At 41.7% G+C, this 27,987-nt stretch overlaps 1 protein-coding gene across 1 annotated transcript; it reads right to left on the reverse strand.

Annotated features, from left to right (window-relative positions):
- Positions 1–1,699: 1,699 nt before the first annotated feature.
- On the reverse strand, positions 1,700–27,929 carry waca (WW domain containing adaptor with coiled-coil a). The gene is made up of 13 exons (XM_047350319.1): positions 27,739–27,929; positions 27,503–27,533; positions 26,130–26,322; positions 18,394–18,485; positions 17,871–17,986; positions 17,655–17,770; positions 11,688–11,942; positions 8,806–8,928; positions 8,560–8,708; positions 6,792–6,916; positions 3,375–3,567; positions 3,148–3,275; positions 1,700–3,059 (listed from the first exon to the last, which is right to left on the reverse strand). Exons 1-13 carry the CDS (start codon positions 27,777–27,779, stop codon positions 2,990–2,992), a joined length of 1,632 nt encoding a protein of 543 aa, XP_047206275.1. The 5' UTR covers positions 27,780–27,929; the 3' UTR covers positions 1,700–2,989.
- Positions 27,930–27,987: the final 58 nt, after the last annotated feature.

Below are 27,987 nucleotides of genomic sequence, written 5' to 3' on the forward strand. Positions count from 1 at the left end.
GATTTCTTCAATAGGCAACTAGTGATTGTCTTCTTGGGTGAAAGGGAAATCTTCAGTTCTCTTCCTCTAAGTGGACAGACACTGATGCTCTGGGTTTCGATGGAAGAAAATAAAAAATAAATAAACAGAAACTTTGTTGGCATATGTTTCAAACGTCGGTAGCTTCCAGAGGCTGAATAGTTGAAGGAAACCGTTGAGGTGTAATTGAGGTTGGTTCAGGACATCCAGAAGCCTGAAACTTAGAGCAATCAGTTGTTTGCTGACCAAGTTCACTTCAGTTGTCTTGGTAAAAATACAACAGATGGAATTCAGATTTTCAATTTTGAGTTGCACTCTTCTCAGGGCACATGGGTTGATCCTCTCTATAATGCAGATTTGTCAGCGGGGCTCCGTCTCCGGATTCATCTGTAGCTTCTTTCTCCGTCCGATCTTGTTTGCTGGTCTTCTGCAAGGAAACACCATTTCTTTCTTTGGTACAGTTTTTATAGTGCAGATAGCCTCACTGCTCATCCCCTGTTGCCGGGCAAGCTTTCCCATCATTGAGTTACGCGGTCGCCGTGACTTTTCGGTGCTGTCTCCCAGCCTCCAATGACAGAGTTGTAAACATCCCGCAGCTGGCTCCCTGTGTTATGACCTGTGCCTGTTTTTTGAACTTCAGACTGATGAAAAACAGCATGCACCTGGGTTCTCGTTTCTCGCTCCCATGCTTGTTATGACTTGAGCTTGCTCGTTGACCTTCCATCCATGCCCAGTTCCCATGAAGCTGGCTCTCCTCTGCCCCTCCCGTCCTGATGTTATGACTCTGCCGCTTCTGGCTCCCAGGGCATGGTGCCCTCCTTATCTGCTCAGCCTCAAGCTTTCTAACACAGGATTTCTCCGCTTCTTGCTCTCACACCAGTTACAGCTAAAAAAAAAAAAATCACTTTATTCATTCATCACAATTAACATTACCCCTCTTCATTATATTTAATAATTGTAGAAAAATACAAAATCATCATAATTTTTCTTTGATTTTACTTGTTTTCTAATTCTGAAAAAGATAAAGACAGTCAGTTAATGTGTGACTCCATACAATCCTCTTCAGTCCTCAGTTCCAGAGTGCGAAGATATACTCATTTTACTGTTTCATGACATCCTATCCATGTAATATCATTATTTATTTGATACTCTAAAGATTAGGCTCTCATTTCATCATATGTGATTGTTGTTAAACTCAATCATAGTGATACACTTCTGCAAAAGGAGGAAATAAAAACATACACCAAATGACCCCCCCCCTAGACTTCATAGCTTTAAAATGTGAACATGTCCTGCTGTATATCTCATTCATCTAATTATGAGGGTTTAATAAATCTCTGCATGGATACATGGAAGGATCTCGCCTCATTTTGACAGCCTATTGATACTTTTGGCAGTGTCCTGCTCCTGAACTGCTTATAAAGTCTTTGGTGTAGAAGTGGCTGAAAACAAGGAATGTGATAGTAGCAGCTTGTCTTCTACTTATGTCCATGTGTGGTGGTTATTGAAACTCCAACTCCACTCAGAACCATGACTTGGTGAGTACAGATGTAATGAGCTTGAATGACCCCGTTTTTGTCGCACTTGTAGAACATCTTGGTGAGATGGCATCAAAAGAAAAGCTTTCAACGAGGCAATAACATAAAGACCAAATATAACAACCAAAATAAACAGGGCTAGCTTTAGTTTAACATGTTTATTACAATACATACATTTCACATTTGAGCTTTGACCTCTTGTTGCCCCGCGCTGACTGTAGAGGTGCTCCACATGCACCCACCTTGGACCTGCTGAAGCCGTACTACCATTCCTCAACTGGCCGCTGGTGAAAATGTGTGGCTATCGTGATTTACTGCTCATCACTACAACTCTTATAAATAAAACCTTTTTTATTCTGTCTCTCTTAAAACTCCACTGGTATGTTAGCAACTGTACAAAGGAATGAAAACAAGAGGTACAACCTCAACTTGAGAAGTCAAAGAGGGGAAAGAGAGGAACATAGACAGTAGGAACCCAAAGGAGAACAAAATATAGCACAACACAGAAATGTGAGATGTTGTCAGAATAGAGGCGTGGCGGGCGGGTGGGTCAGGAAGCCAGGGGGGAGGTTACCGGGAATGGTCCAAAGCAGCACGCCATAACATCCCACAATGGATTTTTTTTGTATTTAAAAAAAAAAAACCAAAACAAAACACTCACTTCACCAACCACCAGGCACTGATTTTTTTTCAGACTGGGTAATGCAGGGCCACCAGAAGCTGCTGACAGATCACTGAACTATTGTGAGCAGGTAGGACAGACCTGAAGAGAGGGGATGTTTGCCACGCCTACACATTACAGTGCCCCCCCCCCTTTCAGAGAGAATGGAAGGAATAAAACCTAGACACAATAGTTAATCGAGATCTGAAGAACTACTAACAGACTGTTCTGGTTTATTCCATGCTTCAAACACCTAGTCAGCCTGCAGGCCATACGCTGGCTGACTCAATGGTTCAGTGATCTGTGAAGTGACAAAATGAAGCTTGAAGTCTGCAGATGAGTTAACATGGACTGTAGACGCCTAGGCGTTGATTAGTCTGGATGTCCAAAGCTTTGATAGGCATGGCTTTCCATGGCTTCAATCTACAAAACATATTTACAACATAGATATTAACATCTACAAGAAATCTACATTTTTTCCACCATGGGATTTTACAAAACCGAGTCTTGTAAATCAACCCTCCTCCACCTCCCGCTGCTCTCCCTAAAACAGCTCCTCGTTTCTCCCCCTCTGGTCTCCCAGCCCTACGGTCCAATTCAACCCCACTCAAACTCCTCTGAGTGTGTGTCTGTGTGTTTTTATGTATGTGTTAAGACTGGGTTCAAGAGGAACCAAACATCTGCTCTGTTTCCATCTTTCAACTATGTGCAATGGGTTTCCCCACCCCCTCTTTCCATCCCAAGACAAACTCCAGCTCTCGACCCAAAGTTCTCAGACCATGAAGGAATTTTGATTCTTCAACTTTTCAAGTTCTTTAATTTGCTGTCTCAAAAACAATATCCTATGGGAGAGATGGAGAGAAGAAGAATTAGATGCAAGGGAGTTTAACATACTGTGGCAGAAAGCTAGAAGGATGGCTGTAGTCTTACCTCTGCTCCCGCAGTGTAGCTTGTATTTCACAGACTCTGACCAAAGAGCGCAGATTTTTGAGCTCAGTGCAGTTCTCAGACATGCAGATGCTGCCCATGCTGTGAGCCTCTTCACGTAGTCTGGACGCCTGTAAGATTTCATGCGACAGATGTAGAAGTTTAAGACCCGTTGCTCATCAAACAATAAAAAAAAAAAAAAGGAAAAAAAGATTTCAGGAGCTCCTGACCTGTTTCTCTGCATGTTCTGCAGGCCATCCCTGCACATGTTTGATAAGGTTCTCATTAAAGTGGGTGGCCAGTGTGGGGGTGAAGGAGCAGGAGGGCCGGGCTGCGGGGGCGCTGGGGGGAGCCGAGGCAGAGTTGGAGGCGTTGCTGCTGGAGCTGACATGGTTGGGTCCTGGAGAGGGACTCCTCTGACTGCTGCAGTTAGCAAAAGGTCAAAAAAGAGCAAACATTTGAGGGAACATTTCCTCTACCCTTTAACAGGGTTTCTGCAAGCTTTAGGAACAATAGGAACTTTTCAACAATTTTTCCAAATCTTTCTAGAAAACAAGACCTATATAAATCCGGAATAAGTTAAACCTTTACCTTGATTTTACCAGGACTTAACATAAGTAAGGGTCAAGTAACTTCACCATTTCACAAAGTACACTGTAAGCTTCATTATGGTGATTAACTACAGATTCTAGCATATTACTGAAGCCAGTCCTTAAATATGATGAAGGAGCTGGTAACAGAAAATGAAACATGAATGTTTTCATTTTGATTCCCTACCAAACAGAAAATCTGAAAAAGAAATTAGGAAAAAAAGGTTTCAGGAGCAGATTTATTTTGTGTTCACCAGGAATGCTGAATGATGAGGACCTTATTCCTGTTATGAATAGAAGGAGCGCTGGACATACAAGTTAGAGTTAAAACTAAATGGAAACACTAACTTATAATAGAAAAAGTATGGGCTGTTTTAAGATTTCTGAAATGCTTTTGCACCCTGTAGAAACTTGATCAACCTTTGGTTAAAGCTGCTAAATACTGGAAGTAGGAATTTGATTCAGGAACTCTGTTCAAATGATCCTTTACCTGAAAGTCAGGTGAGGTGCTATGAAACAGAGAAAACTAAACTCATTTTCCATTTTAAAATGCCATACTTTCCACACTGCAATTTCTAACCCTTTCTCTCAGATTTTACAAAATTCTGGACATTTGAGTACTTGAGTTTTATTATCTGTAGACATGATGCTTGAATTCGCTGCAGCAGCATAGTAGAAAGGCTATTTCACTTTTGGTATTTGGACAAACTTAAACTAGAACCATTACAAAATCTAGAATTAATGATCTTGAATTGCAGATTCTTTAAATAATCCCAGTAGGATTTTTATTTTTAAAAACCTGTGGTTTCTTTGTAGAAAAAAAAAAAAAAAAAAGGATTAGAGTCGATGCTTTGCTAACCATCTAAACCAGACCCAGTTGAAGAACTTTGGGTCAACTTTAAAACCCTGATATAAGAGGTTCTCAAGGCAATAAAACCTAACGAAATGGCCTTTTTTAAATTTTTGTACAGGCGTAGATTTACCAGTAGGCTTCAGGACTCAAAACCAAAAACAATGAATGAGTTGGGAAAAACATTTTGACATGCAGAATCAAAGATAAGACAATATCTAATGAAAATTTATATTCATTTTTAGTCACTTTTTTTTTTCCAATACTTATCCAGACCAGAAAAACAAGTCAAACTCCAAACCTTTAAACACTGTTACTAAAAAACACAGTTTTGTTCTTTGACTTGTGAAATGGCTAAGTGGTTTGATGTTAAACAAAACAGTGGAAAACTTTAGCACTGACAATGAAATGCATGCAACAGACCGCTACTGTTGGCTAACTCGTCCACCGTGTAGCAGAAAACCTGCTCATGCAAAGAGAGAGAGGAATTCTGCACTCTGATAAGCCGGTTTCTGTTAGCATCACTTAATCTGCTTGAAGCTCCAACTCCTGGGAAGTGTTTGCTTCACAAAGACACAGACAGTGATGGTGTGGAAACTCTGCCTTTCCTGTTTTAAATCTACCAAGTGGCAGGCTGCATGCTGATTTAAATAAAACCAGCTAATTTGGTTTTAAATAGGGCTGCTATTATTCTGGTCAATACTGAAATCACCAGTATGTAAAACAATCCTCCAGTAAGTCTGCATAAACAATGCATCTGTTGAACATGCAGCACAGTAAACATTTCCCTTAACCCTTCTTGCTGGATCCTTCAATAACGTAACTGACAAAGTGTGTTCAAATGTTTTAAATCTTTGTGTCAATGCCTTGATACCATAGTAACTGACAGTTCATCATACCATAAGAATCTCCCATCAATCCATGCCTACTGAGCACCAGCCCTGTCTGAACCAACAAAGTAGTGACAAACACCGGTGTCCAGGTGTTCTAGGTTTCAGAAATTCCCCCTTTCCATCTATCCACTGTCTATAGCTGCTTGTCCTTGTAGGGTCACAGTGAAGCTGGTGTTTTTCTGCACCATTCATTAGACAGAAGGTGGGGTGAACCCTAGACTGGTCACCATTCCATCACAGGATAGCACAGAGACAGACAGGAACACCTGGCACACACCGACATCTCTGAGCAATACAAAGAGACCAAATAACCCAACAGTCATGCATTGGACTGGGGGAGGAAGCTGGAGTACCAAGGGAGAACCCAAGTTATGTAAACTTCATGCAGGAAGACCCCAGCCTAAGCATTTGAACCTTCTTGCTGCAAAGCAACAGCGCCACCGTGCAGCCGCTTTGCATACCAGTTATAATAAAGTAATTTGAACTGAGTCTTACTGCAACAGATGTGGACACTTTACAGAGATAACAGAGCCCAGAATGCTACAGCTCACACAGTGACTGAAGCATCAGAATGACCAATAAGAGAGGACTGAGGAAGCCTGACTTTACAGCTCCATTAATAAACACATGGACGGTTTTTATAAGGCTGCTTGAAAAGGATAACTGCATGGATGTTTCTAACTATGATGTCAGGTCAAAAATGCTCAGACAAAAAAAAAAAAAAAACTCCTAAATACTGACAATGTTGAAAAATTAGACTGATGGAAGGCATTGGATAGTCAAGATAACGAAACAGACCCTGACATGTTCAGTTAAATGGTCCTGCTGCAAAGTCCCACTCTATAGAAATACTGAATAGAAAAGAGGAACGATCACAGATAAAACAGCTAACATCTAATGGGACATAATTATAGGGCTGAGTAGTGGCTCTCAAAGAGATCAAAGCGGGATTTAACTTGAATAAACAGAAGCAGATAAGAACTGGTTCTAGCAGCAGCTCTGATCTAGCACTTGAAACGTCCAGACAAGTCCACTAACACAGTGCTGCAGAAAAGCTTGCATAAATGAAGACCAATCAACCAAAGAGAGGAGCAGAGGAGCTCCTTTTGTCCCACTGATGACCAGCAGGTGGTGCAAGAAGAGAGCATATTGAGAAACTGGAGACAATGAGCTGAAACAGCACTTCCACTCAGGCTGATAAGAGATCCAAACGGGAACAGAACCTAGCAGGCAAACTAAGGTCTGGGACAATACTCTTCAGTCAGATCTGCGCGTTCCCTACTTTCAGCTGTGGTGAGATGTGTTGGTACTGACCCCTGGCGCTGAAGCATGCGTGGGGAGGCCGTGGTGGCATCGTGACCGTGTGGCTTCTCGCTCGAGAGAGACTGCTGAGATGTGGGTTGGGAATGAGGCGGCTGCATCACTGCTGGCGTGCTCACCTGAAACACAGAACACCAACCCAACACTGCGATCAACAATTTCATTTCCAATGTTTGGCTGAGGTTTTTTATTTTATCTTTTCAAACTGTAATGGTTCTAACCTGCGGTGAGTCTAGGTTGTTGTGAGGAGTGATTCGAAGAAATTAAATTAATTGCAAAGTTCATAAAAGTTAATGAAAATAGCTTAAATCACAACAACCTCATTTGTACAAAATGAGCTGCTAGCGTCATTAACAGTTAGCTCAGGAGGTGGTGTTACTGAAGACAGGGCAGCAGACGTCACCGTTATTCTAACTGAATAATCTGAGCCGACCATCAAATGACTCGTTCACCATGGTTACCTCCAAGGGAACACATGCTCCCTCATCGCTTTGCATCTCACAGCCAAGAACCTTGCTGCAAGTAAGGCTTCAGCCCAAATCAACCATTTATTAAGTTGAAAAAGCTTCAAAAAACTCCAGGGCACCCAAGAAAGACCAGTAAGTATCAGGACCGCCTCCTGAAGATGACTCAACTACGGGATCAGGTTGTTAACCGTGCAGAGCTTGAGCAGGAATGACACAGTGAGGTGAAACATTTTATGTCAAGAACAGCAGTAAAAAAGCCACCTCTCTCTAAGAAATCCATCAATGACGGACTGAAATTCTAGAAGGACCAGAGTTCGACTGCAGAGGACTGGCGGACAGTTATGCCCCTTTTCCACTGGCTCAATTTGGCCCTACTCGACTCCACTCGGCTCGCTCCGCTTTGTCAACGTTTCCATTACTGTTTTTTCCGTACCAGTACCTACTTTTTGGTCCCTGCTCCTGAGCAGGTCCGACTGGGGCTGAGTCAGGACTACATGTGACGTGAACAGACTGCTGTTCACTGATTGGCCATGGGACCAGGAGAAATGAGAAGGTTTTTGATGAGGTACAGAGAAAAGATAATAAAACTGAAGAGCGACTACAATAACATTAAGGATCACAACGGCCAGAGTGGGTTAAACCGAAATATATTTTTACTATTTACAAATCATAAACCACAACTGAAAGTTAAAGGAAAAGAAAAAGGACTCATCAGCTTTCTGAATTACACACAGGTGGGGCTGTATTTAATAACATCCTAAACCAGCTGATCACACATTAAATCAGCTGTTCAGACGCACAGACATTCCCCCAATACAATACCACCATGAAACAGCGTTTGGTTTCAAAATTTATTGACGGTCCCTAAGCGAACCAGCGTGTTCAGGAGGAGGGAGCAGGCAGAGAGCAGCTGCCTGTAATCAGATCAAACGGGAGGAAGACTCCGGTGCACAAATATCTAATATCCAATCTAACCCTAACTTCACTGCAGTGAGAAGTCCTGATAGAGCCCAAAATGTTAACTTCTTCAGGCAAACTTTGAAGCATCACCATCCAGACAGCAGCGTCTCTCCTCTCTGCTTCTCCTGCAGCTTTAATTATGTTTTATATTTTAAATTCCTTAAAATAGCCACTCTTTGCTGTAATGACTGAAATATTAACCTTTGGCCATCTCTCGAGGAACCTCTGGGAAGTTCTTTTAGGAGTCTTTGGAAAACCCTATCAGGTGACCACCTCATGAAGCTCGTGGAGAGAATGCTAAGAGACACACACACACGGATGTTTTTGTGACTTACTTTTGGCTGTGAGATGACGGGCTGTGCACTAAGGTGGGGCTTTAAGGGGCCCACATTGGTCTGCGGCGTGCTGATCCTTGGTGAGACGTAAGATCTTGGCGACGAGGCGTCTGATGTTAAAGACATTGGTGACTGATTTGATTGTTGAGCTGGTAGAGAAATAAAAACATAAGGGACCTATACAACCAACTGATGCACATCAGACCTTCAAGAACATAGAGGTAGCTGATGTTCAACTTTATTAACCTTGGCTGGAGAGTTGGGCAGCTTGAGAGAGGATAGTAGTTATGTTGAAAGCCGACGGTCCAGCAGTGAGGATCTTATGGAGCATCGACTGTAATGAAGCTTGTGTGACAGCAGCTGTGAGAACTACAGAAACAAAAGCAACGAGAGAAAAATAACAGTCAAGGTACGACGACACGTCTTACCGCTGGAAGGAAACCTGGAAACTCTCAAAAACAAACGTTTATTTTTACAGTCATATCGCAAACAAAAAGTATTTTCAATTACAGAAACTCTGGAATTTGATCAACCCATTCGTTTCTTTTCAGCCTGTGACTGTTCGTACTCATAATAAATGATAACTTGATGAATAACTGTCCTAAATGGTTCTAAAATGTTTAGATGATGTTAAATACATGAGTTATTGGCAGCCAGTTTAAAATGTTTCTCCTGTATTCAATTCAATCTAAAGATGTAATAGTGAACAGGATCAAACTGCTGGAATTGTTCCACACAGCTGAATATTTTATTATTTCTACCTCCTGTCTGATTAAGCTCAAGCTTCCTGCGCTGTTTGTGGTCTACTTAAAATACTAAGAAGACTAAACCACGATAAAGAAGTTCTTTTTAAACACATACAATAACTAGTAAGCAGAAACTGCAGTGTTTCTTGAGGCTCAAGTCATAAAACACATACAAGTCATCAAAGCACTTTACACTAGAGGCACCCTCAGACGCACACATTCGTACACCAACATGCAGATGGGTAGACAAGTTGGGGTTAGGTGTGTTGCCCAGAGGCACATCAACATGTGACAGGAGAGGAGGCTCAAATTGAAGCCACAACTTTCCGATCACCAGAAAACTACATTATTGAACCAGGAATGTAAACTTTGCAATTATACAAAAGCATGGTCAGAACCTTAGGGAGCAGTTACCATCTAGCCATTACAAGTAGGGCTGCAATATTGAGATGACGATACTGATTACACCGGATACACGTTTTCCTTACCGTTTCCTTTCACTTTCATAACAACATCCCCACTACTTGGTGCCAGCTTTAGCATCCCGGCCACTAAAAATATACATGTACACTTATCAACATTTATAAGGTCTGTGGTCATCTAGATTAGAAGTCATGTGGAAGGCAGACCACAATGAGTTTGTATCAACATTTACTCCTTTAAACACAGGTGTTCCACAGGGATGGGATTTAGCGACTGTTATTTTCAGATGACACAAACGAGGTAAAAACTTCTCGCTACTAAAAAATGCTAATGCTATTCTCTGCAGGATGTTGTAAACTCTGCTTACATTCAGCAAGTCAGCCAACTCATCACCTGGCTTGACAGCAGCTTTCTTGACCTTAAAAACACAGATCTGTGTCTGGGACAAGGTACAACAGGACCTGGATTTACGGCACTAATTATAAAAGCTCAGGAAGTGGAGTGACGTGTAGCCAATCAGAAAGCGACGTGACCAAAACCAGAGGAATCCAAGATGGGGGAAAGCTCAATGAAATATCAGAACAGAGAACAATATAAACACAGTGTGTAACGTTTCCTGAGAAAGAAAACCACAACAACTCTGCTCCTTCAACCTTTTCTTTTTGTAATGTTCTTTCTCTGTTAAAATTAGTCTACAAACTATTGCTTCCTCCTTGTTGGCCATGTTTACTTACTTTGAACTCACGTTTGATCTCGAGAGATTTTGCGAGATTTCTGGCCGTGTGGCTGGACACCACACACTGTAGGACCAAACCTGTTATATCCACGACTTGTTATCATTATGCGTGGGGTCTCTCAGGTTTTGAAAATCAACTGATAATTTGAAAATCTTGCCGTGTGAACCAGGCATAAAGTCTGTAAAGACTGCAGTCATCCTCTTCATGCGTTTGAGTTGTTGCCATCTGGCAGAAACCTTAAAGTACCACCAGCAGGAAAAACACTGCTAGGAGAAATCTTTGATTCCTTCAGCAGTAACCTTTTTAAACAAGCACATAATAAATAACACTGAATTATGTTTCATCTTCATTAAACCTACTGAGATCATTGCTTTTTAAACGCTTATTTTTCAGGGTACACGAATGACTACGTGTGGGATCGTTTACTTAACTGACTTGTCTTTCCAGAGTCTTTCACAAACTGTAATTACAGTGTGGTGGTAACATGACAAAATACCAAAATGTCCAAGGAGTATGAACTATTTTGCAGCACCCTGTATGTATTTCTGCATGTCGTGTCAATTATGGGCTGACTAAAAAGATCAGGAACCCCAGTTTACATGAGTGGATTCTGGCCTCCTTTCTGTTTAGCATCAAAAGATGCTTTGTGTCGCATGTTGAAATCGACCTATTTGCCTGACCTCGCAGCACAAAGACAAGAGGCTGCCGTGGCCAGAATATAACAATGAAAATGACCTAGGCATTCTTCTTCATTATGACTGTCACTGTAAGGTCAAAAGCACTTAAACTGGATGGAAAAACTCTTGATTCCTTTCACATTCATATATTAACCGAGTGCACTGTATTGTACATTTACTGTGGGCTTCATTTTACTTGTTCAACACATTTCAACCAATCACAGAACACACAGAGCCCTAGCAGGACCTTTTTATGAAGAATCAGTATTTGGGATGTGATTACTGAACTTGTAATGTAAAACTAGTCACTGACTAAGTTAAAGTCTCATTCCTCATAGACAGCTTGATAGTTTCAAGGAAACAGGCTTCGTTTTAACACCAACAATATAAACTAGAAACGTTTATCAGAGCGAAGACAGTTTTAAACATTTTATTCTTCCCATGTATTTAACACTTGTAAAGCACAACCCCCACAGCAAGCTGAAAGCAGACACAGGCCAAACAATACCAGACAACTTGCATCATAAATCTGTCGTTTGTCTTGCCTTCATTGATTTTTGCCACGTCTACGCTGGCGTTGTTGAGCTGCAGAGCCGTCTGAAGTGCTGGGAGAAGCTGGCGAAGCAGGTTGGGGTCCTGAAGGATTGGGGTAGTTGGGGACTGAAGGACTGGGGAGACAGGCACGGTGGAAGCTGATGATCCTGGTGGCCCCGATGAAGGGTTCAAGTTCCCCGCAGCCGAGGACGACGACTGGGACTGGCTTGGGAGAGCTGCTGTGGGCTTTTCCACCTGAGTTGACTCTGTGGTAGGAGAAAGGAGAAGTTCCAATCTGCTTAAAGATGGAGCCTTAAGATGTTTTCACTCATGCATGTAATTTAAGACTTACAGATTTTAGTTAAACCGTTTGTAAACATCTTTTATAGCATTTCGATTATCTTATGCATACATCTTCAGCTGCTTAAAAAACAAACGGAGCATCGTGAAGATTCCCTATGGATTAAGAAAACCAACTTCCTTCTGAAGAAAGGTTGTGCAGGGGTAACCCTTTTTTCCTGTTCAAAAACCTTTACAGGGGATTCAACGACAACTGCGTATTATATCAGCAAATATGCAATATGAAAATGACCGACTTGCTTCCCTTTCTGCCCTTTTAATCCTACGCTTTAAGAAAAAGGTTATTACAGTATTGAAAATGGTACCGAGTACCTTTCCTAGTATTGGTGGCGTTTAAAAAAAAAAAATGTTGCTTGGCAGATAAAGATAAGCTTTGTGTCAAGAAAAAAAAACGTTTTTTTCTTGACACAAAGCTTATCTTTATCTGCCAAGCAACATTTTGCTAATGTTTGCCAACAATGTTTGCTAACATTTGCTAAGCAACAAGTTGCACCTAACTTCCAGTGATTTGTCCCCAACCTATTCACTCTAACTTTCATCTTTAAATGTCCCAGTATTTTTATGCCCCGTGCAGATCGGCAGTACATGAAACAGGGATGTAATGAGGTAAAACCGTTGCAGCAAGATTTGTGTATAAATTCATCATGGTTCTGTAAAAATGTGATGAAAATATTTAAAAGTGTATACAGAGTAAAGTATATACAGAAATAGTGTAAAACATAGGTTTGATCATCACCATCATTATTATTATTACTACCATATTTGTAGTATTAGAAAAATTGACTGAACTCTAAATTTGCCATCTTTACATATTTTAACCCAATTTTTTATTTTTATTTTTATTTTTAAGGCTCCAATTTACAACAAATCATCCCAAGGGACTTTACCATGCAAGCAGAACCCGTTCATTTACAGAGATGGGCAATTAATTAAAAACGTACAAACAGACACATGTTTAATAACCTAAATGTTAATTCTATCCTTGTTATGAGAAAATAATACAGAGCAATCAAATTCCGCTTAAACTGCCAACAGTCATCAGTCATTTTCTACACCGCTTCTTCCATAGTGGGTCACTGGGAAGCTGGTGCCTCTCTCCAGCAGTCTACAGGCCAGAGGCAGGGTCCACCCTGGACAGGTCACCAATCCATCGCAGGTCAACACAGACACATACAGGACAAACAACCATGCACTCATTCACACCTAAGGGCGATTTAGAGAGACCCATTTACCTAACAGTCTGGTGTTTGGACTGTGGGAGGAAGCTGGAGTACCCAGAGAGAACCATACATGCACGGGGAGAATATGCAAACTCCATGCAGAAAGACCCCCCGCCTATACATAACTTAAATACCTCTACATATTTTTAGAAAGTAGGAGTTTTTCAAGGTGAAACCACACCTCCACAGGTGTTATCTGCGCAAAATGGGGCTATTTATTTATTTTTACATTTATTTTTATTTTATTTTTTTGCAGCACTAGTGGCCTTTATTTTTCCTTTTTTCTGAAGGTGAGCCGACATGAAATGCTGAGAGAGCGTGGGGGACCACATGCAGCAAAGGTGAATGGGTCGGGACTTGAACCTGTAATGGGCTGCATCCAGGACTAAGGCCTCTGTACATGGGTCGCATGCGCTACCAATGGACTACCGTCGAGGCACAGGGGGGGGGGGGGGTCTTTCTTAACTGTTGGAAAAAATGTCTAATGCTGCACATTAAACAGACAAATGTAACTACATGCCTTTAATCTGCCTGCAATGTACTGCTTATAAAGCTGGCACCATGTCGTTCCTACGGGGTTTTCCATCTCCCTGACTCTGTTTATTAAATAAGCAAACAGGTAAAGAGTTGATCTCAGTCAGCAACACAATTACACAATCCATCCAGTATTGGGGCCGTTGAGTCTTTATGAGCCGAGAAGATCTTGTAGAGCATTTTATAACATTTAAAATTCAGAGTACTTGTTTAAGGCTTTTATTGTGAAGGTCTGAAGGAAGTTGTGGGAGCACACCATGTGTCACCCAGCAAAGCAGTCAATGTGGCGGCGGATCATGGTTTGCACACCTTGGTAAAGGGCCAGTGAGGCCGGCGATCTGTTGGCTGCCATGCGGCCCGCTTTAGGGGAAAAGCCTCAGCTTTAACATTTAGGGAGTTTTTCCAATCATCATGACCTTTGTAAAACCAGCCAAATGTGTCAGACATGTTGGTGCAAATTTGTCCAACACTAGAGCTCCTCAGGAGGAGTTTTCATATTATGATTGAAGAAAGAAAAAATCATTAGTCCAGTTCTCTCGTCTCAGGTTTGGATGTTCTAGTAACATGTGGCTCAGCGCATGCCAAATAATTCTATATTAATCCTCACAGGACCCAGAGTAGAGAAAACACTATTAGCAGCTCAACATTGTTATGCTCAGAGAGTAGTGGCGCTACATCATTTTAGTAAATGATGTCACTTTGTCTCCGTTTGAGCCATCTTAAGCCATGTTAACAAGCGGTTGTCATGGTGGGCTGACCCACAGCACGAATGCTGCTGTGTTGTTCTCGCCACAGTAAATGAAGTTAAGAATAACTTCCATGTTGGTCTATTTACTTGTTTTAATGCCACCAAACAAACACTAACCGTTTCTAAAACCGGGACCGTGGACAAGCACTCAGCAACACATGCAGCTCATACAACCAGCAACGCGTCTAATATGTTGGCTCATCTGCAGGCACGCCAGGTTTACTGACTGACCGCAGAAAGACGCCAGAGTCGGGTAGGAAGGAACTTCCACTCCCCCACAGGTGAAAAACATGACAGAGCGGCAGCCAAACCTAGACATGGAGATGTTTTCTATCTGCAGAGGACGGATGACTTATACGGTTAAAGTGCCTATGCCAAGTTAATATTAATTACACCGCACTTTAGTAACACGGTAATTACAAACTTTATTAAAAGACATGATGAGGAACTGACAAACAGGGACAGACAGACTGACTAAGCCGATAACTTTGAGTGATAAACATCTAAAATATGAAATTGCTTTTAGTTATGATGACTATGTTCTAAACAAGAATGTGAAAGTATTTGAAAAACAAACAGTTTCTCCACATTAACCTCGGGCTGTCACAGTGACATGCATTGTATCAAACTGCCTCGTTCTTTCAGCTTCTACATAGCATGAGCTCCCTGATCAGTGAGATGTTTCAAACTGTAATGGTGGATTATGTATTGCTGGTGTATAGTACTTCTGAAAGATGAAAAACATGAGATCTGATTTGAACTTAATGTTTCTGCAACATTCTTAACGGTAAAAAATGTCAGGTCTTTTTTTAATGACCCTGATAAGAATTAGTACCCCCAGTCAGCATCAAGCACTGCCAAAAATTAGCTAGATGGATAGTTCTGCTGTATTCGGACCCTTCCGCCACATGCTTATAGGGATTTTGTGATCCAGCAGGGCTGCACAATATAAGGTAAATATGTAAATGCGACATTATTGTTAAATATTGGCGATGATGTAATCAATTAAAGCCTATTTTTTTTTTAAAACACATCACAGATTAAAACAGCTTATTTTCAGTGCTAGAAACCACAAGAGTAAAGCAGTTTTTTATGCTTTCTTCCAGCATCTGTTCTGCTTCTATTAGGCTTCCAGCGTGAGATGAAGAAGCAAGATAGGGAGAGAAAAAGAGAAACTGTGTTAGGAGAATCTTTAGCCATGCTCAGGATCATCTTTATTTTAATGACGACATCATCGCCACATGCTCGAGCAGCACAGCTATTACTGTATGCTGATAGGCGTCTCAGAGACTGCGTAGATGCTGAGTTATTCACAAACAAGAAAAAAAGTGTTAGAAAATATCTGGAGTAGTGTAGCTGGGCCTCAGTATCAACATAAAATAAATCCTAATACTACCACTTTAGTAGCAGTGTTTGGGTATTTAGCAAGAACAAACACATCGATCTGCTAATCAGGTGTACCGGTTCAACAAGAACGTCTCGCCTCCAATTAAATCCATAATGTGCCTAAAAATCTAAATGAAGCTCAACAGAAGAAACTGGTCCAAGCGCGATGAAATGTTAACTTATCCTTTCAACACTTTAGAACCTTAAAATGCCTACAGCCCTGCACACAAAAACAGGACATGAACATGCTCTCCAGTGCTAGCAGCTCTGGACATTAATAGATGGCAGAATCAGGTCCGAATGATCTGACAGATCAGTGCACGTTCTGGGTGTAGAACGTGGCACATGAGGCACCCCTCGTGTGTGCTCGGTGTTTGTTTTAGTCTGTTGACACATGACTGTACAGACAAATTCAGAACACAGCAGCTCATCTTGTTCACGGATTTAGTTGTGGGACTTGGAGACAATGAGTAAGAACCTGCGGAGATAAGAGACAGATAACGGACTCTGAAGCATCAGCATATTGACTGAACTCTAAAAGTTAGTGGTATGTTAACACCTGAGAACGAGTGTCGTAGCAGATGTACTCGTCATGGATGAGTGTGCTTTAGTTTCTACAAGAAGGCAGTGCTTAGTGGAGATCAACCTCAGACCTCTAATCGTCTGTGCACTTCGCGTCACAAATATTGCAGCGAGCATAATCTGCATCACATTTTGAAAAGTGAAGCCATACACAGTCGAGCTCTTTCTATCAGCCTTGCTTTGTTGATGGTACCAGCAGCTACTGACGTCATTACGCTCTTGTGCGTGCAATGGTGTGTTCACTGTTCCACTCCCTCAGTGTCACAATGATGCGTTTAGGTACCGAAACATGGTAGTTTGATTTTACGTGAAACGGTACTCGGTAGTACCGACCGAATTTTGTCGGTACCTAGAAAAGTAGCGAATCCGGTACCCATCCCTGTTGAACACTATCTGCTGTGATTCAGAGACCATTTGTATTTGTCAGATGTAGTCCTCCTTAACACGATGTTCACGTTCTGACATCAAGAAACCAAGAAGACACCTAACAACTGATCCACTGCACTGGGTCACTGTTGGGCTTCCAACAGGATGTTCTCAGAGGGACGTTTCCGCTGCGCTTTAAGAGTTAGAATGTCATTGGCAGGTTGTAGCAGAGACATGAAGGGGCTGGAAGAGTCTCAGAAAGGAAAAGAAGTTGACGCTCCAAGGCCCAACAGTTACTTTAGAGACTGCTTTCATCAGCATGGTCAACCCAAACGACCTGCAACGGTACCTGACCCCAGGCGCCGTCAGGACAACAGTGCACACCACAATGACCCATTTTCAACCCAAATGTAAAAGGAGCAACTCCAATCAAACCAAAAGGCAGCCACTTCCCAAAGGGAAACACAAAATACAGCCTTTGAAATGGAAGTTACATTTCTTGCATTAAACGAACAGTTTTGGATTTAAATCGCCCCCTTCATCTCTACAACCTGCTAAACCAAAGAACCTGGGTTGGAGAGTGAAGGTGAAAGGTTGGGATGGGTTTGCTCACAGCTCTAGCAACTATGAGTTAGGTCTTTATTTTGTCACAATTTGAATATGTAATACTCTGAGTTGCAGAAGCAAATCATTTTCAACAAAGATTGCACAAACAAAGCTTCTGTGATCCAAAGAGATGAAAGCCCAAAGCTCAGTGTTGTTGAGCTATATGCAACACTTACTAGGTCCAACAAAGCCAGGGGCTGCTGTTGCTTGCATGGCCTCCCTTCTGTAGTCCCTGTCCTTTGGGAAACTGTTGACAACAGCCGTCTTTGTTGCCTCCTTTTGCCTCTGTTCTCTGCGAAACACAAAACATCTCATATGAGCCAGCCGTGTCTCAGTGCAACACTTGTGTGACAAACCAAATTTGTAGAGTCCAGTATTGTTGGCACAGGTACCTCTCCAGCCATTCTTTGGGCTTCTCCCACTGGGACACCTCTGTCCTGCAGTTGTAATAGTATTTCTTTCCAGAGGAGCTGATGTGCTCTGACCAGTCGTCACCAGGCTCATAGGGCTGAGTTAAAGAGGAACACAGAAGTGAGAGGGCAACAAGAAAAAAGGCAAGAGTTCATGTTGTGAGCGTCTGATGCAACAGGCTGTAATCTAATCTGAAATGTGCACAGATACTGGGATAAAAGCAAGGGGCTCTGATTGGGCTGCAAGCTTAGAAATTATTCTTAGATGTTCAAGAACTTCTGTAACTGCTGTTCATGCTAGTTTCCAGCATTCAGGATTTCACTGAGCAAACATGTCCGACCAATTAAGATATCATCTCAGGCAACTATTGAATGTATATCTAAAATGACTTCAGAGATGGAAACTGGAACGTTTTTGTGAAACTATGCACAAGAAGTCATTGCTGAGACAAACTCTAGACTAGTCCATCATCAGCTACCATGTGTCAGCAGAAACAATACTTACTGTGTCTGAGGTCTTGTTGGGGTTAGAATGTGAGTTGGAGCTATGGAGGGAACTGTGGTTGTGGGAATTTTCTTGTGGAGAATAACTCGGTCCTGCAATAAAAACACACAAAAATTCATCCTGGTGACCACATCCAATAAGCAAAAAGTAATAAAACAAGATCAAAGTTATACAATCCAACTGTGGTGTATTTATCTGTCAAAAATGTATTATTTCACCCTCTCTCGTTCAGAGATGCTCTACCTTTCATTTATCTTAAAGCAACTCCACAACCTATTGCCTTAAAATAATGTGTTGGTCCATACAGGCTTCCATACAAGGCCATGAACCTTTTTTCCTCTCCAGCGTTATGTAGACAATAAATTTAAACAAAGTTAACTTTACTGTGGGAGGTGGTGCGGTGGGTGGTTGGGGTCCGCATTGCCCCTCTCATAAAACTACCAGGAGAACACTAATATTTCTCCTTGTTTACGTCTGCACAGTGCAAGTTGGAAACCATTTGGTTCTTCTCCCACCATGGTAAACTGGTAATGTGTGAACAGGTATAGACGTTTTAATAATTAACAACATGTCGTGATTTTGGGCGGGTGGTAGTGTTGGCAGGGGGGGAGCCCGATACAGCACGCTATCCCATTTACAGTGACTAGTGATATCCAAATAAACAGCCCAAAAGATAAGAGACGGCTGCTTGGTGTTGAGATAGCATCAGGTCATCAGCCCAGAGAAAAGGGTTCGAGTAATACAGAAATACCTGGTTCTAAGCAAGCACCAGCTGCCAAAAATAATAAGAATTTTTTAAAAACAGAAGCTCAAAACAAAATCATTTTTATCATTTCTTTGTGGAGACTCTAAAGCTCGACATCATGCAAGTCTTCAAAAATCTCGATATCAACACAGTGACCTGTGTCACGCTATACGTTTCCAGATTCCTCCCCACAGCAGAAAGATCCAACAGAGATTTTAATTGAACAATGAATGGAAAGCAAGCACTGATGGTAGTGCCTTTAAAAACAGTGAGAGGAGAATGTGGAAAGAGACACCTGTAGAAGAACTTGTGGCCGGGGACAAAAGGACAACAGAGCTGAAGAACACAACTGGTTTGTTTCTGGTCAGTGATCAAACTTTTTTTCCCCCCTTGGTCACACATTGTTCACTCAAAATGATCCCTTTTATCTCTAGGGCTGTCAAAAAATGATTCAACAGTCAGTTCTTGATAGTGACATCTCATGTCGATGTAGACTCCAACTGCCTTTAATGCCGATGCCAGCTAAGTGCACCCTCAGCCATTAGGGTCAGGGTTCAAACATATTTCTGCCCAGCTGCAATGGCAAAATATTGGACAGACAGATAAATACATTGATGGGACAATTTGATAGGGAATAAAGTCTGGAAAAACTGAAATGTTTTCCAAAACAAGTATTTTCTTATCTTGAAACTCCATACTTTACCAGACTACGTAGGAACCCTACGCAATCATTTGGTCATATTTTACAGTATTGCACACTAACATCAACTACTTCCACTTATTACGCATTGCTTTTTCCCCCTATTTCTCTTTTGTCTCCCTATAATGTCCTTACTTATATCAGTAAACAGCATACGTTGCTGCTACTAATAAAACATGGAAGTCCACTGGTTGTCCTGCTCTCTGGACATAGGAGACCACAGCCTCTCACCTACTGACCGCTGGAGCCGGGTCACGGCCCCCCTGCAACCCTGGCCAGGATATGTTTCTGTATGATTAATGAATGACTTTCTAAACAGTGTGAGATTACCTATTATTGTCAGTTGTGCTGTTATTTAACAGTAATTCATGCTTAATATGGCAACGTTTTGTATTTTTATTTTAAACTCCATATTGTCCAAACTTTAAAAAGAAGAGAAGTTTGGAGACTCAAAGAAAACTGAAACAGTTACCGGCTTAAAACAAAAGAACACATCTGAAACCTCACACACGTTAAACGAGAGGCCATCATCACCTCCACGTGGGTTACGCAGGTTCTCTCTGGGGCTCAAACGTTCTATTTTATTAGCCACACACAAAGTTGATTATCCACAACCCGATTACAGCGTTGGTTAGAAAAAAAGACGCTTAAATGATTTAAACTGAACTCAATATAATTTTTTACAAGCCTAGACAAAGAACTCCCGAGGATTAATTCCGCCGACTAAAACAAGCAGTAGCTTAGCGATCAATTGTCGTGTACATAAAGTAGCTACTTATAATCCAGGCATAACACCTGCTCCTTCTGAATTCCTTCTGATCTCACTGAGTTCAGCTCCAGGCAAGCTGGTCCTACTGACCAGTAGCTGGTTAGGTTGGGAAAACCTTTACATGCATCCCTATTCCCAGATCTCACTCAGCAGAAGATATCCCCACAAACCACACTTGCTACTGGCCCCTTTTATGTCAACTAAAGACAAGCACTCACGTGGCTGTTTACAACCCAAACTGCATATTATCTAGCGACTTAAACTGCAGAAATGACTGTGAATGAAGGACTGGGTGTTTAAACTAAATACCCTAACTCCACTGATAGATGTAGCACCATGCTGGGAAAATCTAATGAAGTGGCTTAGTTAGACAGAACACTGACCGTTTTCTGTAAATCAAGTTACTGGGCTGGCTGGCGGCTCATTAAAGCCATCAGAATTTAAAAATGAAGCGAGATCACAAGCAATCATTCGCCACCGTGGTGAACTGAAGCCAAGTTGAGGTCGCCATGCAGCACTGTGGTGCGTCGTAGCGAGCGCCAGCAAGATTTTTGATCCAGTATTTTTCTATTGGTATCACGACAACCCTACAATGCTCCTCCAGCAGCCTCTCCACCAGAACTACCTGTGGGGCAGGAAAGTCCTGCTATAATGTTTAACCTTTTGACAAGTAATCCAATTGTCCCAAGAATAGTTACTTTAACAACTTGATGACAAAATTCTAAAAAGATCAAATTGACCGACATTCCAGCAGAAATTAAACTGGCACTGACTGAAGAAGCAGCTCTGAAATGACAACAGGCCACATCCAGAAGTCAAGAAACAAGCTTTTCACATCCAAACTTCTGCAGGCACATTTGGTCATAGACCACTAAACATAAAAGCCACCAATCTAAACTTAGACCTTTTGGGCCTGACGTCCAGATCCTGAGTATTTATGTAAGATCTTAATTTGACTGCAGTAACTTTGCATGAAAAAAGAGCTAAGCTGACTGCTGTTCACAGTGGACCATTTATTAGTCAGCAACAGTTCTGGCTCCTTGATTATTGGGAAAATAAAATCTGAATCTAGAAACCAAAGAGAAACCAGATAACAGGAAGCTGACCCTATAACAGCAAGTTTTATCCTTTGTACCCTGAGCTTTCAACACCAGTCTGTTCTAATATAAAATAAAAAGCCTTATAATGATTTTGTCCTATGCGCTTTTCAACTACGAGACCTGGCACTTATTTTCCCAGAACTTTCATCTACCATGGCCATTTGTGTGTCAGCTTTTCCACTGTGGTGTCTAAAGCAGAGTCGGTGCCACAGAGCAGCAGCTACTGACGCTCCATCTGGGTCGGCTGAGGTCTCGCTCAGTGACAGAATAACAAGAAAACTTTAACCAATCATTCTGTCGCTGAGACGGCACGAGGAACATTAACGACACAGACTCAGCGGTGCATTGTTTCTTAAATGTGTCAATGAGGCAGCGGGGTTCTCTCTGGGGTCGAAGGTCATTAGCTGCCGTGGCTGTAAGCAATTTCCATTAGCCACATGGAAAGTTGATTAGCCACAACCCGAACACCGAGTTGGTTAAAAAGAAACATACTGAACTCAGTTCCTTCTGATGTGCATCTCACTGTGTTCAGCTCCAGGTAACCAGGTCCTGCTTCTCACTGACCAGATTGGGTTAGGTTGGGGAAACCTTTACACCGATCCCTATTCCCTGATCCCATGATCTACATTTGCTACTGGCCCATTCTTACTGGGACTATCATTCTTTGACAACTAAATACGAGTATGTGCGGCTGTTTGTTTTATTCAACAGAGCTACTGAATATCCTGAGAATAAGCTGTTTGCTTAATGCAGGTGTGTTGAAGAAGGGAAGCATCTAAAAGTTGCAGGATATTAGCTCCGGAGGACTGGAGTTTGGCACTTCTGATTTCACAGACAAGCAACCTAAAAAAAAAAAAGGTGTAGATTTAATAATCCTTTTCTACAGAGCAGTGGATCTCAACCCTGCTCCTTGGGGCCCTTCATGTTTCAGATGTTTCTCTGCTACAGCACACCTGATTCAAATATTTCCATTACCTCCTCATTCACCAAGTGCTGCAGAACCCTGCTAATCACCCACCTACTTAGGTCAGCCCTGGAGCAGCAAGGAAACGCCTGAAACATGAGGACCAGGGTCTGTACTACTGACAACAAACATAGAAATGTATATATTGCTTTAATATAGCAGAAGAAATCAGACTAAACCTACAACTGTTTGCATTTATAGTCGTAATGTCCTACATTATATGTTTTTTTTTTTTTATTTGCCTCCTAACTGAACTAGTTCTGCTGTATATGCCTGACAGGAAAAACTGATGAAACAACATCAAATACAACCAAAACACTCCTGCTAAATCTGGAGAATAAGTAAGAATTTTGGGATACATACCGTTTTCTCCAGTTGAACACCCTCACAAAAAAAAAAAAAAAAAAGAGTAAAAAGGTGAGGTGCCATGTTTTAACCCTGCACTAGGTCTGGATGGTGTATGAGGTTGTTGGGAGGGAAAACTGAACTCTGACACAGGCACAGGTCAGAGGAACAACGCTCTTCTAAACTGCAGCAGCTCCGCAGGACAACGATGCAAACAACAAAACAGCCAGCCTCCCGCACATGTAGCGCCACTAGCTGAAGTCACTAAGGTAAGCTAGAAACAGCACATGGATGCTCAGCGTAACATTTACAACCAATAAGGGAACATAATAAACCTCGGAACACAAACCAGCAGTGTCCAGCTTGATCAAAAATATGACCTTAACTTTAAATACAACCAAAGGCCATGCGGACTTGCATCACTACAAGCTAATCTAACAAAATAGCTACCTGACCGATAAATGCTCCCTCACAACCAGGTCCATTACCCAGGACCACAACTCTAGTAGATGTACTGGACTTGCAGGGGGGTAATAATGGGCCCAGAAAACTACCCTGGTCCCTGTAGAGGAAACACACCTGGAGTGCAACAGTTTCACAGCGACTGTTCAGCCACAGTGAAAATTATTGACCACTAATAGCAGGAAGGCTATAAGAAAACATCTTGACGGGATGCTGCTACATCTTCTCACATTATAGCTCGCTAAAGCGGCTGGATAATGCTAGCTTGCTTCCTCCCTGTACTGACATGACTCTGCAATTTTGGCTAACAACATATTTCTAAAGATTAACGTTGACTGCTTGCTGGAATAAACTTAAAGATATAAAGAAAAGGTTTTTAATTTAGAATGTTCCAGCTGGAAACTGTCCTTGAACTCACAGCTGAAAGCTGGGCCTAGTTTCAGCAGGTCACAACCCGCTGACGGACCAAAGGCTGCAGCTCCAGGATCGGATTAAATACACAGCCCTAATTCTAGGTGTCAGGAAGTCTGTCAAGCAAAATGAATGTTGAAAAGCCAACTCAGCCCAGAGCAGATTATGTCAAGATTTTGGTATAAATTATTCGTCTCAGTTACCAATTCTTTCTCTAATCATGTCCCAGTGCACAACATTCCACCTATGGTTCAGTAGAAGTATTAAACCACAGTGTTAAGATTTCAGCTGACTGAACATATGACCGTAAGAACAAAAACTCTTTAAAGTCAGCATACACACTTAAAACAGTGATGAGAGGTTTGCCAGGTGGAAAGACAAACTGAGCTATGACACACTGATGTAGCTTTTAATCTTTGAAATACGTCATCTAATATTTATCTAATTTGTTTCCTTTTGACTAAACCGAGTATCGTTTAAATTTAACCAAACATCAAAACCCGTAGATTTTGGATTTAACACCAATAAGCAAACGGATTCAGTGTAGGTATAGATATAAAAAAAAAAAAAAAAAAAATGGAACTTTTAATATATTTATTGAGGTTTTGTAAATAACTTATGCCTTGCACATACAATTGTGGCAAAAAGTGTTGGCATCCTTGAAATCTTTCCAGAAAATAAAGCATTACTCCTAGAAAATCATTGTAGTTAAATGTGTTGTTTACACACGTTTATTTCCTCTGTGTTTATTGGGACAACACCAACAAGCAGAGGCAAAAAAGCCAAATTTGACATAACATGACTGGCACCCTCCTCTTAATATTTGGCTGCACAACCCTTAGAAAAAAAGAGCTGAAATTAACAAGCTTCTCTCAACCGAAATTCTGGACCAATCTTGTTTTGCAAACTGCTCCGGGTCTCATGTTTGAAGGGAACCTTCTCCCATCTCTCCACGATGTTCCATGGGATTTAGATCCAGACTCACTGCTGGACACCTTTGAACTCTCCAGCGCTTTGTTCCCATCCATTTCTGGATGCTTTTGGAAGTATGTTTAGGGTTAATGTCCTGCTGTAAGACCCATGACCTGGGATGTAAACCCAGCTTTCTGACATTGGACCCTCATGTGTGACCCCAAATCCTTTGATAATATTCAGATCTCATGATGCCTTGCACACATTCAAGGCACACCCAAACCATCTTTGAACCCTCACCATACTTGACTGTAGGTCACATGCTTGAAACAAGGTTATTTACTCACTATTTTGAAAGGGTACCAATAATTTTGCCTGGCCCATTTTTGGAGTTCTGCGTGAAATTACGTCAAATTTGGCTTTTTTTCTCCTCTGCTTTTGGTGCCGTTCCAAAACACAAAATAAATAAGCATGTGCATCTACCATCATTTTCTGCAAGTAATGTTTTATTTTCTGAATAAATGTCAGGGGTGCCAACACTTTCGGCCACAGCTGTATAACATGCCAATGCAGTCCTAACTGTATGCACACACCCTTCCTGCCGTGTTCCTCTACCGTCTTAACTTCATTCAAACAATCTGAGAGGTAAAAGACTTTATCTATAAATGAAGTGTCTGCTGACATTTTCCACTGAAGCTCAAAGTTATAGCTGTTAAAGGAAGTCCACACGGTGCCTAGAGGAAAGCCTGGCTGGGATGAATTTCATTCACAGTACAGCTCTGAGGTCAGCCCAGAGCTGCTGGGTCCCAAATGTGCCTTAATATTAAAATTGGGAAGGAAAAAAACTCAAAATGTTTAGTTGTTACTAAAGATAAAACATTGGAATTTCCCTTTTGTAACTCAACACAAACAGCTTGCATGGCTTCAACAACCTCAATTACAAATAAGCTCATTTGGAAAAAGCAAGAAATCTTCTATGGTTGTATCATCACGTAAAGGAGAACACCTCAAATCTGCTCCATTACAGTTTTTTGCATGACTAATTTGAATTTAACCCACTCTTAAAAACAAAAATGTTGACCAAGTCCAAGTGACAATGCCAAGAGGAACAAGATCTTTAGAAGCCCTCGCTTCTGTCCTTCAGCGCTCAAATGCACGTCGAGGCGGTCACAGGAAAATTGTTTTACTGCTGCTCTTTTTTCACGACCCCAAAATTTCTTCTCTCGACTATCAGAAAGAGAAATGGAACTGGTTGCAGGTAACGCCTCCCTTCATCGTGTGTCGTTTTAAAACCTAAACCCATTTGTGAATATCTGCAGCCATCTCACCTCCATCCCTTTCTCTGACGTGGTGTGTGTGGACAGCTTTTGCTCTGCTGTGGCCTGTGCCGTCCGCGTGTTTGCTCTCTGGGCTGTCAGACCTCCTGAGCATTTTGCAGGGGGGAGTGACATCAGTGGGGTCGCGTGTCTTCTCGTGACGATGTTCCCCTCCTGGATGGCTTTTGGACGAATATTTGAGAGTCTGGAGACACAAATAAAGGAACTCATCATCATCTGGCCCTTAAAGCTGCTTGTTTCTTGAAAAAACAAACTGATATATCAAACGCTGACTTCCAGCTATCACAGCACCTGTCTGCTCCGTTACAATTGTTTAACTGAATGTCCTAGACAGGTTATTGCATCATTTCTAAAGAGTGTTTGTAAGCCTGTGGTAACTTTGAGTTGTTCCCACATTCTCGGTCCTTAGATCCATTCATTCTGGTGTTTACACACTGGCTTTGTATAGATAGAAAAAGCTCCGGAAGGCTTGACTGGTGAGCATCACAGAAATGTATTTACCTAATGCTAATCCACATACCTTTAAATAAATTCCTCCTACCGACCATCAGTATCATGCTCTATGATAACACAGTTAATGATGGCTTGCTTTTTAAAAATCAGACTCCCAATAAGGATGTTATAGACGGCAAAACCTTCTTAAAGTCTGTATCTAAAATTAGCATTAAAAAGTTAGATAGCTTTCTTAAAATCAGTGCCATCAGGATGAGGGTGGCATCATCGAAAGGGGTTTGTTTTTTGTCACCGATATCTGTCAATCAGATACTGGCTCTAAATCTAAGACCTTTGAGTTTACCTCAATTCAGCAGCTTAAATAATAGAATTAGCTTTTCAGATTTAGGTCTAATTGTCTTTTTCCCCAGAACCTCTAAACACAACGAGTTAATTATATAATAGTAACGTAAACAACATTTCAAAACACAGACATTTGCCCCTACTGCCAACTAGGTTTGTGTGTTGTGGTTGGAAATGTTGGTCCTACGAAGATATCATAACGACTAATGCGTAAAAAGCTAAGCTGACTTTATCTTTCAAATGACAGATTGTGGCTGGGCCCTTATCGGAATGGCTAACAGTCCCAAGCTATCGTTTAGCTTTGATCTGCTGTAAAACTCCTTCTGCCCTTTCCCTAAACCTCTTCCTTCGACGGACTCATGTCGCTGTTTGTTGTATCGGCATTCAAATGTTTACCTTGTGGATATTTCTTATGCTTTATTCCGTATTTCGGGTAGCATACCCACTACTTTTCGTGTTATTTTCCGCACTGACTGCGGCCCGTGCTTTCTAGAAGCCTGAGCTAGAGTGTCCATTTTAATCTTATTTGCTGCTAGCGAGCTAGCAGGCTACGGTTAGCTAACAAGTACCTGATAGGGCTGAGAATCTCTTCGGTCGCACCTGAAAATAGAAAACAAAAGAGTGGAGAGTGAGAAGCTTTCAGTGCCAGCATCGAAAACGACTTTACAGTGCTGGGAAAGCAGTACGTTTAAAGTTTCAAAATACTTAATTTGGTTTCGGCAAAAATGGCGGATTGTCAACGCGTAGCTACGAGGAAAAGGGAAAAAAAAAATCTGAATAAGTAAAGTAAGAAAATGATGTTTACCCATCGCCGAGTCTCGGTTGTTTCCTTGCATACATTACCATCAATGCCGTGTTAGTGTGTTTAGAGTGGGATGTGAAAGACTTGATAACGGCACTATGTTTTCTTGTGATTCGACGACCTGAAATCGTCTGTTGCTATATAGCAATGCTATCGGGAGCGCTGGTCTGAAGAGCGCCCTCCCTCAGTCCATCTCCCACTCTGAAAACACAGCTCAGCCGCTACCAGCCGAGCAGAGCGGTTCAGCAGCGA

The sequence above is a fragment of the Girardinichthys multiradiatus genome, chromosome 21 (genome assembly GCF_021462225.1).
Source record: "Girardinichthys multiradiatus isolate DD_20200921_A chromosome 21, DD_fGirMul_XY1, whole genome shotgun sequence".
Classification (NCBI taxonomy): Eukaryota; Metazoa; Chordata; class Actinopteri; order Cyprinodontiformes; family Goodeidae; genus Girardinichthys; species Girardinichthys multiradiatus.